The sequence below is a fragment of the Myotis nattereri genome (genome assembly GCF_964212035.1).
Source record: "Myotis nattereri genome assembly, chromosome: 3".
Lineage (NCBI taxonomy): Eukaryota > Metazoa > Chordata > Mammalia > Chiroptera > Vespertilionidae > Myotis > Myotis nattereri.
The window spans coordinates 199,684,863-199,704,111 of NC_138077.1; the positions used below are offsets into that span (position 1 = coordinate 199,684,863).

Sequence of the window (19,249 nt, forward strand, 5' to 3'; positions counted from 1 at the left end):
TACCCACCAAGGAGTCACTGAGAATGCAGAGAGGGAGAGACAGAGTAGGGAGGATGGGAGCACAACAGCGAACATCGCCCTCAAGACTGGAAAGGTCAAGACTGGGAAGGATTAGAGGTCTCAGGGCTCTGACCTCATGTCACCTGTGGAGAGTCCCTCTACGAGCCCCACCCTTCCCCTCTCTTTTTTGACCTGTGGTGTTTTGAAGTAGTTCTGGATTCAGACACTAGGAAGCTGACTTGAGTTCAGGATCTGCTACCTAATAGCTGTGTGACCTTGGCCAAATGGCTTCATGTCTGAGTCTGGTGTTTTTAATCTATAAAATGAAGATTAATAATAGCTACTATCTATTGAGCCCTCACTATGTACCAGGACTTGGGTCATTGATAAACCTGGGGCATTTGGTTGTGAACTATAAGGGACTGAACCATTGTGAGGCATTATCGTCATTATTCTGATCCTTGCCCTAAAAGCTATTTCTTTCTTTGGTTATTGCCTGTATAACTGACGTTTTCTTTTCACCTGCTCCCAGGTGACACGAGGTCCTTGGCTTTCTCTGAAGACTCCTCTTGGCTCTTCTATCATCTCTCAAGTGGCTGGACCTGTGCCAGGAGAATGTGAGGTACAGAGAATTAAGTTTAATGTCAACACCTCACTCACTATCACATCACTCTATTATTTTAATATACCTGTTTGTGAAAGGATACCGTATCTTAAGAAAAGCACACAAATCATGAGTGTTCAATGAATTATCACAAAACAACTACATCTGTGTAATTTTTGTTACTACCACCCAGTAAAGAAATAGAACATTATCGGCACCCTAAAAGCCCTCATTGTGCCCACTGTGTGCCCCCTTCCAATCACTTCCACTTCCCTCCTCCCATGTCTTATCTCTGTGTTGCCAGAGCCCAGCACAAAGCCCTGCCAAGAGGCCCAGTAAATATTTGCTAAATTGAACCGAATGCCTTTGGAGCTAGTCACCTTGACTTTCTTGGCCTTGATTTACTTTTCTGAAAAATAGGGCCAGAATTTCAGTAATTTCTTAATTTTTTAAATTGATTTCAGAGAGGAAGGGAGAGAGAGATAGAAACATCAGTGATGAGAGAGAATCATTGATCAGTTGTCTCCTCCATGCCCCCTACTGGGGATCGAGCCCGAAACCAATTCATGTGCCCTGACCAGAAATTGAACCGTGACCTCCTAGTTCATAAGTCGATGCTCAACCACTGAGGCATGCTGGCTGGGCCAGTCAGTGGTTGTTTTTAAAAATTTTACAATGATTCCAGTGTACAATGAATCTTGAATCTTACCAATTCCAACCAACACTGTACATTGAAATATCAATTCCACTACTGCTGTGGGTTGAATTGTATGTTCCCAAAAGATGTTGAAGTTCAAACCACCAGTACCTATGAATGTGGTCTTATTTGGAAACAGTGTTATTGAAGATGATCAAGTCAAGATGAGTTCATTAGGGTGGACCCCTAATCCAGTCTTATTGGTAACCTCATAAAAAGGGGAGATTTGGACTCAGAGATAGTGACACAGGGAGGTTGCCATGTGAAGACAGGAGTTAATGCTGCTACAGTCAAGGAACACCAAAGATTGTCAGCAAAGCACCAGAAGCTGGAAGCATGGAATAGATTTTCCCTCACACCCAACTCTGCCAACACCTTGATTTCAGACCTCTAGCCTCCAGAATATGAGACAATACATTTCTGGGTGTTTTTTAAAGCCACCTAGTTTGTGGAATTTTGTTACAGCAGCGCTAGCAAACGAATACAACTATTTGCATACTAGCTAAGGAACTCTTGTTCACCCATTTTCTCATGTGCAAAACTGAAACCATAATAATAGTTCTACGTGCTGGGCTCTATTCTAAACCCTTTACACAGACGATCGCATTTGGTCGTCTCAGTAAGCCTCTGAGAGGTACTGCTGCCATTACCACTTTACAGAGGAAAAAGCGTGGAACAGGGAGGTTAAGCAACTTGCTCAAGGTCACGTGGTAACTGAATACATAAGATAATAATATATCCCTCACAAGACTCATGGGAAGCCTTATGAGACTGCGGGTGTGGGTGTGAAAGCGCTTTGTAAATAGTAAAGCATTTTACCTCTGTTGGATAGAATCGCTACAGATCCAGGACTTTTGTGTGTGTGCCATCTCTGCCTCTCCTTTCTCTGCCTACGGAACGTAATACTTCCTTCCGCCGGCGGCAAGGGGTCGCTGCGCCGCACGGACGCTGACAGGTCCCTCTAGCCCGCTCACGCTGGGCGCTCGTTGGTGCCTATAAATAGCAGTGACCGGCTCGGCTAGGCTTCAGCCCATCGCCGCCGGGGCTGCACCCGGCGCAGGAACCGGAGCTGGATCTAGACGCCGAGAAGCTGAAGCTGGGCCGGGGCGGAGCGCAGCGCCGCGCCGGGGCCGCAAGGAGGGTCGCGTTGCCGGGGGCCCACCGCGAGCCGCCCCCAGCCCGCGCCGCGCTCTCCCGCCGGGCCGCCTGCCTCCGCCCTCCTCCCCCCTCCATTTCCCTGGAATCTCAGCCCGGCACGCCTGCACCCCGGCGCTTCTCTGGGTGGGGAAGCTCCCGGCCGCTTTCTGGCTTCACTCCTTCCTCGCAGCCTGGGCTCCCAGCCCCCTCGCTTCTTTTCCTGGACTGGGTCCCACCCGCTTCTGTCTCCTTCCTTTAGCTCAGGTTCCCTGCTTCTTCCCGTAGTCCCCGCTCCTCAGTCACTTTCTCAGCCCAGGTCCCAGCCTCCCCTCTTCCTTTTCCTTGCAACCCATCCTCTCCCTTCCTCTGTCCTAGGCGCAGTCCGGTCCCCACCCTCCGTTTCCCTGGCCTGGAGGCCCAGACCTTGCGGTCTCCTGCTGTGGTCCTTCCTGGGTCCCTGTCCCTCTTGCTCAGCTTGGAGTTCTAGATCGAGAACCCAGCCTCCCTCCACCCCCAGAGGACTGCTTCCACACGAAAAGACCTCTCTAGAACATGAACTTTCCCTAGAGACTGCCCCAGTCTCTCTTCCCACCGCCTTGCCACCTATGTCCCAGGTCTTACTCTCACTTTGCTAAGGGTCAAGGCCTACTGGGCTGAGGGAGGGAGGATGCTTCTGTGGTCTGGCGTCTGGGGTCCCTCTCTGCCTCGAGTGTTCTCTTCCTTGCTCGTGGTCGTAGCCTTGGTGGGGCTACTACCTGTCCTCAGGAGCCATGGCCTCCAGCACAGTCCCACCGCCAGCACCATCCGAGGCTCAGAGCCGCCACGAGAACGCTCCATTGGGGATGTCACCACGGCCCCACCGGATTTCACCCCCGAGAGCCACCCTGTCAACCATTCCATCTCTGAACATAGCCCGAAGACTCGGAAGCCCTTTCCAGTCCTGGGCATCGACTACCCCCACGTGCAGAGACCCTTCGAGATCTCTCTCTGGATCCTGCTGGCCTGCCTCATGAAGATAGGTAAGTCTGGTTTGCTCTCATGCGTCTGCTGCCACCAAACTGGTGAGCTTCTGGCCCCATCCGTACCACTCGAGGCAGGAATAAAGGTCTGGGCTCCTGTAAGGTCTGGCCGCCTCCATCCTGCCATCGTGGTCCTTCTCAAGCTTGAGCCCTGTCTGTGGCCTCCGTGGGCTGAGGCCTCCCAAGATTAGAACCAGCATTGTGCATGGGAAAGGACAGGGTCAGAGCATGAGATGCTTCTGATACGAGGAACTTTCAGCAAGACTACCAGGCCTGGCAAGTCTCTGGCTGGACCAGACCCTGAGGGGAGCCAGGCACCCAGCTGTGTGTAAGGCAAAGAGAAGTGTCTTCCCGAAAGGGGCACAGCCTGCTCTGTCAACAGCAGCCAGTGCAATTAAGTGCTACATGGGAGGGTTTTCCAGGGTGGAGTATATTTCTACTTTGCCTAGCTAAGGAGTTTGATTATAGTGGGGGGAGGGGGACGGTCAGTCCGTGTGCTGGAGACCTAGAAGTGTGGTAGAACATGAGGAATCCCAGTATTTTCACCTTCCTTTTTCCCTGGAATATTATCTATCAGCTTTGCTTGCCCTGCCTGCTGAGGAGCCCCTGAATCAGTTTGTGGCCTAGGACTGCTATTCTTTAGTTTATGGGACAGGGGGCCCTGGAATTTCTGTAGTTTGTTTTGGGTGTGGAGGGGAGTGGAGGCGATTGAAGCTTGGTCTGGCCCAGCCGTGGGCAAACTACGGCCCTCGGGCTGGATCCAGCCCGTTTGAAATGAATAAAACAAACAAACAAAAAAGACCGTACCCTTTTATGTAATGATGTTTACTTTGAATTTATATTAGTTCACACAAACACTCCATCCATGCTTTTGTTCCGGCCCTCTGGTCCAGTTTAAGAACCCATTGTGGCCCTCGAATCAAAAAGTTTGCCCACCCCTGTTCTGGCCCCAGCTCACTTCCAGATTGGCACCTGGCTAGGTCTCAGGGCGGTGTCTGAGCTGGCAGTCACATTGGCCTGCTGCTCCACCAAGTGGGAGAGGGACAGGTGGAGGGGTTCAGGATGTTCTGGTCTGAGGAGACTTTGAAATGTTCTTTATGGGAGAAGAGGAAACAGAAAAGTTGTTCCCTCCCAGAGGGTTGGTCTCCCTGCTAGGCCTGAGCACTCCGTTCTGTGGGGTGATGGATGGAGCTCACCAGAGCCTGCATAGCTCAGAAGTCCCTGGAAGGGGGAGGGGGCACTTTGAAAGCTGCCTTTGCTTTTTTAGCCCCAGCTAGCTGTAGAAGGCATGAGGGCCTGGTACTCCAGTGGTTTGGGTTTGGGGAGTTTGTGACTCTTGGCAGGAAGCCTTGCAGCTTTTCCAAGGACAAGCAGGAGCTGAGTGGCAATGCGAGGCTGCTGTGAGGCAGACTCTGGGACATGCTGCAGGAAGGCGCTCTGTTTTGACACATCCCGGATGGAGCTTGCTTCCTGTGACAGTAGCAGGGCCTGGCCTATTCATGGACCTGGGCCATTGGCACCTATACCCTGATGGCAGCCAGTTTCCTGGAAAAAAATCAAGGACTGGGCAAGGGGAGTCATGTGTACTGATTCTGACAACATGACCTTGAACAAGCTGGGTCCTTTTTCTGCAGGTCTCGCCCACCTGCAAAACTGGCAAGAATCTAAATTTGACCATATCAATCCAGTCATGAAACCTATGTTTTAAATTGTTGTAAGAAACTGAAGTGACCATGATGTGTCATTTACTTGTGTGAGACCAGGAAGAGACCTCACAAGCGCTGTCTATAAACTGCCCTCCTCTCTCCAATCGCCTCTCCTTTCAACCACACCTGCCACGGTGTTAGGGCACTGGGGATGGGTACCCACATTGCAGGTCTCAGTGACTTCTGGTGGGATGACAGCATGACCACAGAGATCCTACTGCGGGCAGTCAGGAGTTTGTCTATGTAGGCCTGATAGCTCTGGTTCTAATGGGGCCAGACCTGGCCTGCTTTGTCCCCACCAGAACCTGTGCCAGGGACCCCGGGGAGCAGGAGAACAGAGATGGTGCCATGGCAGGGGCATTAGTCTAGAGGTTAGGAAACTTGGCTTCTCATCCCACCTCTCTGTGTGACCTTGGACCAGTCACCCGTCTCCACTTGTTAATTGACCTACGTGGCCCTCTCTGACCATTTCTGCCATTTCACTGACTTAGGTAACCCTGGCCAGCCACTGAACCTTGGGACCTCAGCTTTCCTATTGTAAAATGAGGAGGTTGGACATGATCTCTGAAGGCCTTCACGGTTCCAAAAGCCTGTGTTTCTGGCTTTGGAGGGCATTTTTCCGTGTCTGAAAATAGAGGCGTCCCAGCATCTGGCCATCCTGGGAAGGAAACAGAGAGAAATGTGACCGAAAGTGAAAGCCCATGTTTTCCCTTTCCCTTTGCAGTGCAGAATTGAGGTTAGATAAGGGCTCCACCACTTTTCCACTTACCTCTCTGTGCCTCAGTTTCCTCTTGTATAAAATGGGGAAGTAACATCTAGCCATAGTGCTACTGATGTGCTGATGACATAAATTAATGCACATAAAGTTGTCTTTGTACCCACAGGAAGCACTCGGTGCGTGGCAACGGCTCCTGTTGGTGTTTTAATCACCTAAGGGCATCCCCACCTCAGCCTCCTACAACATCCTTGGAGGCTGGAGGATTACAGATCTCAACCCTAGGCTGCCACAGGGTGTCAGGGTTTGGGGTGTGTCCTGCTGACTTTGTTTTTCTTTCACTTAAGCTGTCTCCTGGAGCGAGTCCTGGTGGGAGGGGAGATGGCACCCACGGACTTAGGAGATAGGGTTGGGGGCTGAAGCCATGCTCCCTCTACACTACCCAAGAACCTTGGAGTTCATTTTGGGGTCTTGCCTATTCTCTCAGAGCTCCAGTGTGGGTAGCAGCTATGTTGGAGCCCTCATTCTGTCATCGGCTTCCCTTGCAAGGTGCCCCTCCTTTAAGAATAGAAAGTGCTGTATGCAGTTCTCATTCCTACTCTAGTCGTTGAGCAGAGCTTTAGGTAGACAGAGATGGGTGTGGGAGGGGCGGGGTTGGAGCTGAAGTTTTAGAGTAGATGCTCTGGCATCTCTAACTGATTCAGTGGGTGAGTGGGCAAATCACTTCCCTTCTCTGGCCTTTTTCTCTCTGCAATAGTCAGGCATTCTTGTCCTTTCCTTGGTGGGGTGGGCTAGTGGCAGGAGGGTGTTTAAATGACTGCAAGAACTAGGAGAGTGACCCCAAGCCTTGGTTAGGGCCATTCTCCGCGCCCACCACACATGGTGATTTGGACCCTGCATGAATTCTGCTTTGTCCCCAGTTCACCTGGCTCCCAGTCCAGTGCTCATGCCAAGGCAGAGCCTCCCTGTAACCCAGCTCACCACTGGCACCCACTGCATTTGTTTGTCCACGTTCCTGACCCGGAACTCCTGGCAGAGGCCTGGGAGCCCAGAAAGCAGGTATTCATGTTGTCTCCTGACCAGAGGCAGAAAAGCCTTCCTTTGTCCCTTTCCATCTTATAGCTTGTTTTGGTCTTTGCAAGGTGTACCCTGACATTTACTCTTAGAACATGGCTGTGAGTAGAGGAGAATGGGAGTCATTATTGCCCACTTCACATGTGTGGCTATCAGAGCCAGCAACTGGTTTCCTGTAAAAATAAGACTAGCACTCTCCTCTCCCACTTCTCAAAAGAAGAGAGGAACAACTTAAAGGTCACCTTGAAACTGTTACAAGAAGCCCGGATGGGACCTTTCTAAAAAGAAAGGTGACCTTTTGCTCTTCGGGAAAACAGCTGAGTGACTGCAGGACAGTGGCGGTCAACTGAGGACTAGGAGGAAGCCTTGAGTAGGACATGTGTCCCTAGAAGTGCCAGGGTTGGTGTGAGAGGGCCTGAGTTGGTCATTCTGCTTGGAGTCCATTTCGCTGAGCACCCACAAGGCACGCCTTTCCTCTGGGCCCTGCCCCACCCACCCCTCCAGCTCTGGTGGCAAGCAGAGACATGGTCAGCAAGCCTGGGCCAGGCACCTTGTTCCTCGGAACCTGGCTTGCCTCATCAGTGAGGTGGCATGCCATCTCTGCTTTCTAGGACCCATGTAGAGATTGAATGTGGGAATGCCCAGCACAGTGCCCAGCTTGCTGTGGCAGCTCTCAGGGCCTGTTCCGATTCATCCCCTTTGGGCGGTCTTCCCAGCCCACTCCCAGCCCACAGCAGTTGCTTTCACTTCTCCCCCGAACCCATCTCCCTTATCTCCCTTATTGTTTATCCGAAGCTTTGGCATTAGGCCTAGCCTGCCCTGTGACATCTCTTCTAGTGTGTGTGTGTGTGTGTGTGTGTGTGTGTGTGTGTTTAAATAAGAGTAACCATTTATTGAGTATCTACAGAGTGGAGTCGGACACTTTATAAAAGTGATCTCATTTAATTCCTACTAAAATCATATGAGATAAAGGCTCTCTGTTTGGCAGATGAGGAAACAGCTCAAAGAGGTTATCTGCTGTGATGCTGAATTGCTCTTTATTTTCTGTTTGAGTCTTGGCATAGCCTCCTCAAGGGGTACAGTTACATCTGCCCCTCACATTCCCCTTGGCAGATGCACACGGCCCTGCACTGAGTAGGTGCCCAGTTCACGACACCTGCCCTGGGCAGTTGTAGGACTCTCGTTAGGGATCAGGCAGATGTCAATGGTGGGAGCCCTCTCCCTGCCCTGAGAAAACTGTAAGGGTTCTCCGTGCTGGCGTTGGACCCATTCTCCGTCCCTGTGAGTCCAAATGGGTGCAGCTGAGGCTGGGCCTGTCCCTTGTCCTCTGGTAGTGACCTTGCCATCTCTTTGCTGGTGCCCTCTCGGTAGTCTGACTGCTTCTTCCCTGCTTGGGCAGGAGGGGTTTCAGTTAAAGGGTAGTTTTCTTTATCCAGCAGGGGGTGGCTAACCTGCTGTGAACTCCTGCCTGGGCAGAAAGGGTGCTGGGTTGCTTTTGCTCACCCTCAGGGCTCAGCAAGATCCCTGGGAGACAGCTCTGTGTTGGCATCAGGGGGCATGGGTCTCTTTATCCCTAAGAGGCAGGTGGAATTTAGTAGTAATTCTTATGGGTACTGTAATTTGCGTATCCGGTATTTAATTCTGGTCATCTCAATGAAGGCCCTGTGGGTTAGAGTAGCAGGTGATGTTGGTGTACCTGTCCTCTTTCCTGCCGACTGACGTTGGCTCATTGAGAGGATCAAGGGGAACCAGTGATCCAAAAGGGCTCTGAGGAGAGTAAGTGACCAGACACATCCATGTTGGCAACCTGAATGGTTGTCAGGAGGAACACCAGTTCTTCCTGCAGGAGGGAAGGGCTGAAGGAGCGGGGTGACCTAGGGTTCAGGTCAGCATAGGTCTGAGTTCTTTCCACCCCCTTGAACACATCTGTAATTGCTTGGAGGAGGAGCATGAGGGCTGGACTCAGAGCTCTCTGTGAGGAGCAACAAACCTTTGAAATGGAGGGCTTTTCCTTTCCCTTGAAGTGTTGTAGGTCCTCTAAGAGGAGAAAGGAGAGGCAGAGAAGTGAATTATACAGAAAACATGCCCAGCCGGTGTGGCTCAGTGGTTACTCGACCCATGAACCAGAAGATCAGGGTTTGATTTCAAATCAGGGCACATGCCCAGGTTTTGGGCTTGATCCCCAGTAGGGGGCGTGCAGGAGGCAGCCGATCAATGATTCTCATCTTTGATGTTTCTATCCTTCTTTCCCTCTCCCTTCTTCTCTCTGAAATCATTAAAAACAAATAAATAACAACAGCAACAAAATTACACAGAAAACATGCTGGAGGGGAGGGAGGGGGGAGGTGAAGAGATCTGAGATCTGGTCTTAGCTCTTTGCTGCCTAGCTGTGTGACCTTAGGCAAGGCACAACCTCTCTGAGCCCTGTTTTCTAATTTATAATATTTGTGTTAAATATTTGTTCATTATATTAGCCGGCACTTATTAAACTCCTGTTTGAGAGGCTGTGTCGGGTACTTGCACAGCTAGAAAACATTGGGGCGTAAGCCAAGATCCGTCTGACTTGGGAGCCATGTTTTCTTTATCATCCTGCCCTGACTCCCGTGCAGGTCAGTAGTTTTATAAAGGTTGAAAGGTTTTAGTATTTCAAGTCTTGGATGCTCTCTGTGGGTCTTTCTTGGGTTTGGGGGAAAACTGTGACCCTCTTCAAGTCCCACTGTGAAGCAAAGCAAATAGTCCTCAGAGGTGGCTGGCACTGAGAAACACAGGAGGAGCTGGGGATTGGAGCTGAGGGGCCCCAGGCTCCCTTTGGGAATGCCAGCCTATACACAGCTGGCAGGCCTTCCTCCTTCCCTCCCTTTTCCCATCACTCCCCACCCCCCGCCCCTTTCCTTCCGTGCTGGGGAGAAGGCTCACTCAGCAAACCCAGGACCTGGGTTATTCCTGAGTCATCCATCGCCTGTGTGGGCCTCATTTTGCAGCACTCATTCCCCCTGCAAACGTCTGAGTCAGACATGTCTCCCCAAGGTTGTCTGCACACACCGCACTGGGCCAAACCATCTCTTTAGATGCTGATAAACATAAACTGGCACTTTAAGGCAGCCCATGATTATATGTGGGTATTTTTAATCTTATGGGCTAATCTAATTTTAACTGAACTAAGTTTTGGATTGGGCCTGGATCTGGCTGCTCCCTTTCCCTGGGATCATGCTGACTTCATTTTCTTTCCTCTAAAGCTCATCCAACATGATGAGGGGGCCAGTTCTCAGGGTCTACTAGGCCAGACCTGACCCCTGAGTTCTGATACTGACTTGCTGAAAATCTGGAGTTCCCCAAATTACCCCAGCAAGCTTTTCCCTAAAATGATGTTTCCTTAAGCAGCTCTAAGTGGGGCTCAGGATGAGAAGTCCTGTTCCTTCCCAGGCCCCCTTCCTGATCATTTTTGGGGGGGGGGGGCGGCGGCGGGGGGAGACACTTACCCCTCAGGCCGGACTGGCCATTCCACAGTGCTCAGGCTGTTTGAGACCTGGCCACTGAAGGTGGAGAGGTGACATCACAGCTGTGTGTCAGGGCCCACAAACTCACCAAAATAATAGACAGCTAACACTTACATAGCACTTGCCTTGTGCCAGGCAAAGTTAAAGGCTGTGTGTTTGTGCTGGCCGGCCAGGACTGCAAGCAGCTAATTCGTCTGTTTAAGCTGGGGTGGAGGAGACAGGTCAGCTGAAATATCCATCAGGCATTTAACTTGTAGCCCATCGGGGAACCAACAAGAGTGAAAGCCCAGCTCTGCTCATTAAGAGCTCCCGGTCTGCTGGGGAGCAAGTGGTCGATCTGTGTGCAGGGCTGGGCGGATTCCTGGCAGAAGCAACATGCTGAGGAACAATCAGTCCCCGAGGGCAGGGGTGGTTAGGGAAGGCTTCTCAGAGGAGGTGGAACTTGAGCCAGTCTTGAAGGGTAGAGAATTAGATAAGCAGGCGTGACAGAGAGAGCTATTCTTAGTACAGATTCCTACAAGAATGTAAGCCCCTTCAGGACACAGCCTTTCTGTGTCTGGCTCCCAAATATTTGAGGGATGAATGAATGCCTGATTGACTTAGGGTCCACATGAAGCCTTCGACCACACAGAAACCACTTTGACTGCTCAGAGAGGAGGGAGAGCAAAGTCTGGAGAGGCTAGTCACCAGACTGAAGGCCAGGCCAGGGAGCAGAATGCGCTCGCGAGGTGACAGATCATGCTTTCTGTGTGTAGCTGCCTGTCCCCGTCCCTCCCAGCCTCCTGCAGCTGGCTCTCATAATGGAGGGTCTTGCCAAGGCATCCTCTCCGGGCTGGGTGGGGTCCGTCTAGGAAAGTCTGGGTTTGTTTGGTCGGCTCTTGATTTGTGTAAGTAAAAGCAAGATACCAGAGCTTCCTCAGGGGGCTGCCAAGGATCCTAATTGAATTAAGCTTTTCCCGGGAAGATTCCTCAAGCCATCAACCACACTGTGCCTGGGAATTAATGAGACTAGTGGCCATAAACCCACAAGAAAGCAGCCTCATTATAGTTGTACCTGGACAGGTTGACTTATGGCTTCTCTTTGTTTTTATGTGTGTGTTGGGAGTGGACTGGGGCCAGAATCTCCTTTCTGTGGCAGATTTGTTTTTATTTTTATAATAATGAATAAATAAAACATGTTCATGGTAAAAAATAAAAATACAAAAACCCAAACAAACAAAAATAAACCCCAGAAATACAGAAGGGTATTAAGGTATAAAGTAAAAGTTCCCCTTCTCACTTTTCTGACCACCCCCCACTGTCATACTCCCCAGAGGTTGGCAGTGTTAACTTTCTTGTGTATCTTTTCAGAAATTCTCTATGAATATATGAGTGTAGGAATATGAGGGCAGGTTTAATTTTCATAAACCATTTGTAAAGGGACAGAGATCTAGGCTGGGAATTGGGGATCTGGGTCCTAGTCCTAGCTCTGCCTCTTTCTTTTTTAAAAAAATATATTTTATTGATTTTTTTACAGAGAGGAAGGGAGAGGGATAGAGAGATAGAAACACCAATGAGAGAGAAACATTGATCAGCTGCCTCCTGCACACCCCCAACTGGGGATGTGCCCGCAACCAAGGCACATGCCCTTGACCGGAATCGAACCTGGGACCCTTCAGTCCGCAGGCCGACGCTCTATCCACTGAGCCAAACTGGTTAGGGCGCTCTGCCTCTTTCTTACATATTGACCTATGGGAAGTCGTTTTGCCACCCTGGGCCTTAGTTTCCCTATCTGTCAATTTCCACTGTTAAAAGGCTCTCTGCGACTTTCCAACAGGAAAGGCAGTCATCCCAGGGGCCTCTGTTCTGGGGAGGCCTGGGCAGACTTGTGAGGCCCTTGGAGAGGGATCTATACAACCCATTCTTTGGGGGGTGGGTCACTGCTGTCATGATCCCTGGCTTCAGAGCACAGAATCCTCGAATACAAGATGATGGTCATTCCCAACTCCAGCTCTGGGTCATGGGATTAAATAAATGGGTTCTCAGAGGGCCCACTCTCTTGCTGGGGAAGTAAGATAACACACGAGGGAGAAAGCACAGGTGGGAAATGGTGGCGCTCAGGCTGGGATGCTGAGGTTATCAAAGGAAGAGAGATGAGGGAAGGCTTCCTGAAGGAGGTGGTCTTTTTTAAAAATATATATTTTTATTAATTTCAGAGAGAGAAAGGGAGAGGGGGGAAAAGAGATAAAAACATCAGTGATGAGAGAGAATCATTGATTGGCTGCCTCCTGCATGCCCCTTCTGGGGATCAAGCCCCGCAACCCAAGCATGTGTTCTGACCAGGAATTAAACTCTGACCTCCTGGTTCATAGGTCGACGCTCAACCACTGATCCACACTGGCTGGTCGTGAAGGAGGTGATCTTGAGCAGTGGGCCAGGTGGAGAAGAGGAACATCATTCAGGAGGGCTTTTAGAAGGGATTCTGGCTTAGGTGGGAGAATGGACGGGGGATCTGCTATTCTAGGATATAGGTTTCTAAGGTTCTTCCTGAGTGCATGATCGAGTTGAAGGTGCATGGATCCCCTAAAGTAGCCTACAGACATTTATATATGTACTAGTGGCCTAGTGCACGGAATTCTTGTGGGGTGGCGGTGTGTGGGGGGGTGTCCCTCAGCCCAGCCTGCACCCTCTCCATTCTGGGACCCCTCAGGGGATGTCCGACTGCCGGTGTGGGATCGGGCCTAAACCGGCAGTCGATATCCCTCTCATAATTCGGGACTGCTGGCTCCTAACCACTCACCTATCTGCCTGCCTGGTCGCCCCTAACTGCCCTCCCCTGCTGGCCTGGTCACCACTAACCACCTCTGCCTCGGCCCCCGCCACTGTGGCTTTTTCCGGAAGGATGTCCGGAAGATGTCCGGTCTAATTAGCATATTATCCTTTTATTAGTATAGATTATTAGTATAGATGCTTTTACCAGAGGGAGAAGACCCATAGTAGCCACAGATTTTCAGACAGATCTGCGGCTCCCCAAAGGCTAAGAGCTTCAGCCTTATGTGCGGTGGGAATTTGAAGAAGGGTAAAGGACTTTCCTTGGACAAAGTGGTACTAACCCTGGGATGAGTGGAATTTGCCTGGGGAACTGTCGAATTCCTAGACTAGGGGACTGAACCTAGTCAGAATGAGTAAGCTGTGTCCTGGGAGAAGAGAAGGGAAAATGACTCTGTAAAGTAGAGAAACACGTCTGGATTGGGGAGCAAAGCAGCTGCAGCAGGCTCCTCCCCCCCCTGTTCAGGCAGGGAAGATCCTGGGTTCCTTCTGCCCCCTGGGTTTGCTGGGTTTCTATGGTGAGCCCAGCGGTAACTCAGGCCCCTGCCCTTTTTCCTAAAGTGGCTGGGGCCCGAACACACCGCTGAGGTTTTGTTAGGGGAACAGCTACCTTTGAGGCAGCAGAAGCAAGGGATTGCCGCTGCAGGGACAGGCTCTGAGGGTGTCGTGGTAGGCAGCCCCAATTGGCCTCTAACTGTTTTCTGAGAATACCAAGCCCCCATTTGCTGCTCTCACCCTGCTTTTGGAAGTGAAAGTAGAGACTGTTATTCTGCCTCTAGAACATTAGAGGTAGACAGAACCTTATTTTAGCCCGTGGCCCAAGGACACAGAGGGGAAATGGAGATGTTTTGATCCAGTCTGCTCGTTTTCCAGTTGAGGCCCAGAGAGGATGTACCCAGAACCACACATAAGTCAATGGCAGAGGGAGGGCTTTTTCTGTTCTGTTAACTAACCCAGGGGTCTCTGGGCAGTAAGAACGGGACCAGGAGGAAGGACTGTGGTCTTTGGCCTAGATGTTGGTATCTAAGCATTAGTTACTCTGTAGTGAGCCCTTTAAGGCTAAGGAAGGGCAGCTTCCTGCTGGAGTATCTTATCAGAGAACTACTCATGGTAGGGAAACCATTTGGCCTGGCCACAAAGGTCCTTGCAGGCGGACCAAGTGAAAGGCCTGGGACTTCTGAGCCAGCCTGGAGGCTTCCCTCACCCATCAAATTGCTCAGGCCTTTGTATTCCATCACGAAATAATGTTGAGCCTGGGTGCTGTGCTTTTTATAGCATCTTTGCCATCAAACCGGGGAATGAGATCTCCTGGGTCCTGGGCCAGGGCCTACAGGACTCTGGATGCTGTACCAGGTAGGCAGGATGCCCGTGTGAGGTGGAGCAGCTCACCTAGCTGAGCACAGCCCCAGCCTCAAGTTACAGCTTAGTGGAGGGGGGAGCAAGCACCCTCCCCCGACCCTTCCAGGCCTGCCTGGCTGGTGGAGCTAGCAGAGATGCAGAAGAATGGCTCTCTTTTAAGGCGTTCAGGAACTGGTTTGAGGAATGCAGTATAGACACAGAGGCAGTAGAAAGTGGCTGTGATTCGAGGTACAGATGGAATTCTGTGGGGGTTTAGAGGAGGCAGAAAGACCTCACCTGGGAGGGTGGGGAGTGGCTTTGTGAAGGTGATGGGTGAACTCGGATTTAGATGAGAAGCTTGAGTGAAACAGCATCCGGGCACAAACAGAAGGTTCTACTTGGGGACCTTGGGATTGCATAGGAGCGTCCCAGAGTAGTTCCCTTTGGAAACTTGGTGGTTGGGAACACAGGCTTTGCAGCTCAACAGACTTCGCTTCAAATCTCAGCGCTGTCACTTCGTAGCACCATGACTTTGGGCAAGTCACTTCCCCTCTTTGAGTCTCAATTTATTCATCTGGAACATGGGGTAACGCCTGGCAGGGATGTCAGGAGGATTGGGGAGAGTGCCCTTGTAAGATGCGTGGTACAGTGTTTGGCACATTCTGAACGCACAGTGAATGGGGGCCCTTAGGAGCCCCCTTCGGATCCAGGAGGAAGAGACATACTGGCTTGTTTTCTCTGACTGCTGAGCTTCTCAGGATCTGAACAATCACTCAGCAGTGGTGCCTGCTGTGTGCCCAGGGCTGTGCTGAATAATATTCTCCTTTTATTGCATGCCCCCTAAGGCGGCAGAGCGCTTTCCAACATGCATCGGGAAACCTTTTGGGGAGATGCCGCTATTCACTTTATCAATGAAGAAGCCGGCCCACAGAGGCTAGGTGACTTGCCTAGGGTCATAGTGGCCAGTCCCAGGGCTTCCCATTCCAGGTCCCGTACTGTTTCTCCCACTGAACAGGCATGTCACCACCTAACTGGAATAGGAAGACTTGCCACTTGAAACATTTAACGAACAAAGCACGATTTTGTATGACAACCTGACGCGTAACTATAAAAGCTACACTTTTGCAGAACAGATGACGGTTTTTAAAATAGACCCAGCTATGATGTGCCAGTGTTAAGGGCAGAAGATTCTGCCACTTAGTCATTGCATCACTCTGTCTGAACCTCAGTTTCCCCAATCAGTGGGGCAATGTCTTTAAAGCCCAAGCACATCATAAACATTCAGAAATGGGAGGTGCCACCATCCTGGTAGCATCAAAGGAAGAGGAGATGAGAGTAGAATCTAGAAGTGGAGGGTGACTATAGGGCCAGAGGGCATTGATTGGGGTCAGGCTGATGTCACCAGGACTGGGGAGACCATGAACCTGTGAGCTGAGGCATCTGAGTTTGGGCGAGCAGGAGACCCACACTCAGCAAACACTGATTCATGCCTGATACATGCTGTGCTAAAGGTGGAAAGATGAATAAATATAACCTCAGCCTCACAGTGCAGGGCGGGCGGGAAGCTGGGGGGAGGGGGAGGCCAGCATGCGAACAGGCACTTGTGATGTGCTGTGATGGGTGGGGGGCGAATCAGAGAAGGCTTCCCAGAGCTTTAAGCTGAGGCTTGAAGGTTAAGCAGAAGTTTGCTCCACTCACACGGAGGGAGGAGCTGGAGAAAGGCAGGGAGAGGTCTGAATAATGCAGAGCCACTGCCTTTTGCTTCTAAAACCCCCTTCACCTCATCCCCAATGCATTGTTCACCCACTTGCTTGGCTGGGAGGAGAAGCTGAGCCTCTCTCTCTGTGGGGCTGTGAGTAGGAGGATTTGGTGTTGCCATAGGTCAGTGGTCAGTTACCGCTACCGTTGACTGAGACCTAGTTGATTAAGACCTACTGAGTGCCTGGCTTTGTGCTGAAGGCTCCACATAGCACATCACCGTCCGGGCGTCATGTCAACCCTGAGGGGTGTGAGTTGTGATATCTGTCTTTATCCAGCTTGCAGCTACCTCCGGGAGGTAAAACAGGGGATAATTAAGTGCATGATGATTACGGTGTCTTTGCCTCAAAGCCCAGAAGGACTTCAGGGAGGGGAGAAAGGTGGCCGGAATGAGCAGGGAGCAGAGGCCTTTGTGCAGGTGTGATCACAAGACTCTCATAAGAGGGGAGGTGGTGGATCAGGCGAGGGTCACAATACCAGCTGAGGCTCTGAGCGGTGGGTGGGAGTGGCACCTGAGAGGAGGCCCAGCCAGCTGAGGCTTGGGTCTGGGCCGGGGGTCCGTGAGAAATAAGATTGGGTGGGTGGGAGCATCTGGAACTCCAGCCAGATGGGGGTAGACTTGGCAAGGCTTCTCAGGCTGGTGGAAAGCGTGGCTCTGTGGGTTGAATGCTTGCCCCTTTGTTTCATTTCCTCTTCTGCTCTCCCTGTCTGTCATGAGCATCTGACCTGGTGATTCCAGGTGTCTATTGAATGGTCCTTCTGGCTCCACCCCCCTCTGCTTGTTATCAGCTCTCTGCAGAGCAGCCAGAGGGATCATTTAGAAATGTAAACTAGAATGTGGTGCTCCCCTGCTAGAAACCTTCCCATTGCTTCTTGGTGAACTTGCGGTAAACTCCAGGGGAGGTGTGGCCTGTACCTCTCTCAACTTCACTTCCTGCTGCTCTTTCCCCTGCTCCCCTCACACCAGCCTTCTTGGGTTCCTCAAACACGCCGAGCCTTGCCAGGCCTGTTCCTCCAGGCGGCCACCACACTTGCTTTCCCCAGCCTAGAATACTGCCCGTACACCACCAGCTCTCTCATTCTGGCCCTGGATCAAATACCATCTCCACAGAGAGGCCTGGCCACCCTGTCTGATGTGTAGCATGCCCCCCCCCCCCCGCCCCCACCCTCCCTCCATGTCAGACACTGTTCTCCGTGCTAAGGACACAGGCAGGAGCAAGACAGGGAGACTCCTGATGTCAAGGGCTCACTTGCCAGAGTGGACACAGCAATGTTGGGCAGCAATAGATGTCCTGAAGGAACTAAACATGAGAGAGATGCGCTACTCTGGATGGTCAACGAAGGCCTCTCTAGGAAGACGGCTTTTGAGCTGAGCAGTGACAAGAAGGAGCTGCCTTTCAAAGACCAGGGGACTTAAGGAGCCCCTGGGAGGCAGCCAATCGATGGGCGAGTGGGTTCAAGGAACCTGGAGTAGAGTAGAGAGGGAGGTGTGTGAGAATGGAGAGGACGGCAAGGGCCAGGGTGCATGGGGCCTGTGTGTGGGTCTGGGTTAGACATTGGATTGGATTCTAGGTGCTATGTGGTGCCATCGGAGGCTTTGAGCAGGATGACGTGGTCTGACCTGGGGAGGGAAGTGCAGAGCAGCCTGGGAGCCAGAGATGGAGAGTTGGCCCTGGCTTTGTGCTGGCCACAGTGAGCCATGCAAAGCAGGTCGCTGGCCCACAGCTACTCGCCGGGGTCTGTGAAAGCATCAAAAGCGAAGCTTCCAACAGGCACCCCTGGCCAGGCCAGGGTGGGACAGAAGCTCCGGCCTGAGAGAGCTATTCCCAGGGAGGGGTGAACAGGGAGCAGGAGCAGAGCAGGAAGGGATGAAGGCACGTGAGGAAAGGAACGGTTGAGTGGATGCCAGGCTCTGCTGGACTCCTGCCCCCTCCTTTGCCCAGCCCCAGCATCTGCAGGCAGGCGGTCACCAGACCTGTCATGTGGGAGGTGTGGTACCGCCCAGCCCAGCACCAGGACCCTGATGTGCATGTTCCGGCTGAATTCTGTGGCCGCATGTGGCCTGGGGAGTTTTCATTCCGGGAAAGGGCTGGCCTAGAATCAGAATCGGATTTTATTGTTGGGAGGAATCCTAGAAACAGAGTGAGGAGTCCAGGAGGTGTAGTGGACAAGATAAGGGGGTGGAGTCAAAAGGCCTGGACTTGAATCCTGGCTCTGGCTCCTGCAGCTACTAGTCTGTGGTGCCTGATATGCAGGAGGGGGAGGTTCAATGACTGCTGTGGTATCATAAGGGCTTGGACATGTTTGGTGAGCAATGACCCATGACGGAGCCTGGCCCAACCGCCTCATTTCACAGAGGAGGAAGCGGAAGCCCCAAGGGGAAATGTGTCCACAGGCCACAGGGGGCGGTGGCAGAGCTGGGTTAGTTCAGGTCTCCCAGCTCATAGTCTGTGAGTGTGTAAATGTGATTCTTTCCTGCCCATTTCCCTCTTGAGCAGTCCCCCGTTCCTTCTGCAGGGGTCAGGTGGCTGTCCCTGGGTGTCCCACCTTCTCTTCAGCTGGCCTCTAAGCACCTTCTATGTGTTAGCACTGCTGTGTGGGAGGAGCTTCCCACCCTTGTGGTGCTGCCAGTTTTGCGTGGGAGATAAGATATGTAAACAGAATACAAAGCAGCTGACGTGACAAGGAGGTGGCACAATGCAGAGTGGGCCCTGGTGGCAGACGGTGCTGGCTCTGCCATTTAGATGTAGCCACAAGGTCCAAACCTACTTTGGGACAGATCAGGAAAGCCTCTGATACAATGCATTCGAGCGTGAACTGCAGAAATTTTGGGGACGTAACCATGATTGGCCTGTGTTTAGGACAAGGCTGTCCTGGCAGGTGGAGAATGGACCAG

The 19,249-nt window shown here is 51.7% G+C and overlaps 1 protein-coding gene across 1 annotated transcript in view; it reads left to right on the forward strand.

The window, feature by feature from the left end:
* Positions 1-2,965: 2,965 nt before the first annotated feature.
* SLC9A1 (solute carrier family 9 member A1) overlaps positions 2,966-19,249 on the forward strand; it is a 50,563-nt gene continuing 34,279 nt past the window's right edge. Inside the window, exon 1 of the mRNA XM_081085296.1 lies at positions 2,966-3,457. Within this exon, the coding sequence (XP_080941422.1) occupies positions 3,106-3,457 (352 nt within the window). The 5' untranslated portion in view covers positions 2,966-3,105. The remainder of the gene's footprint in view (positions 3,458-19,249) is intronic.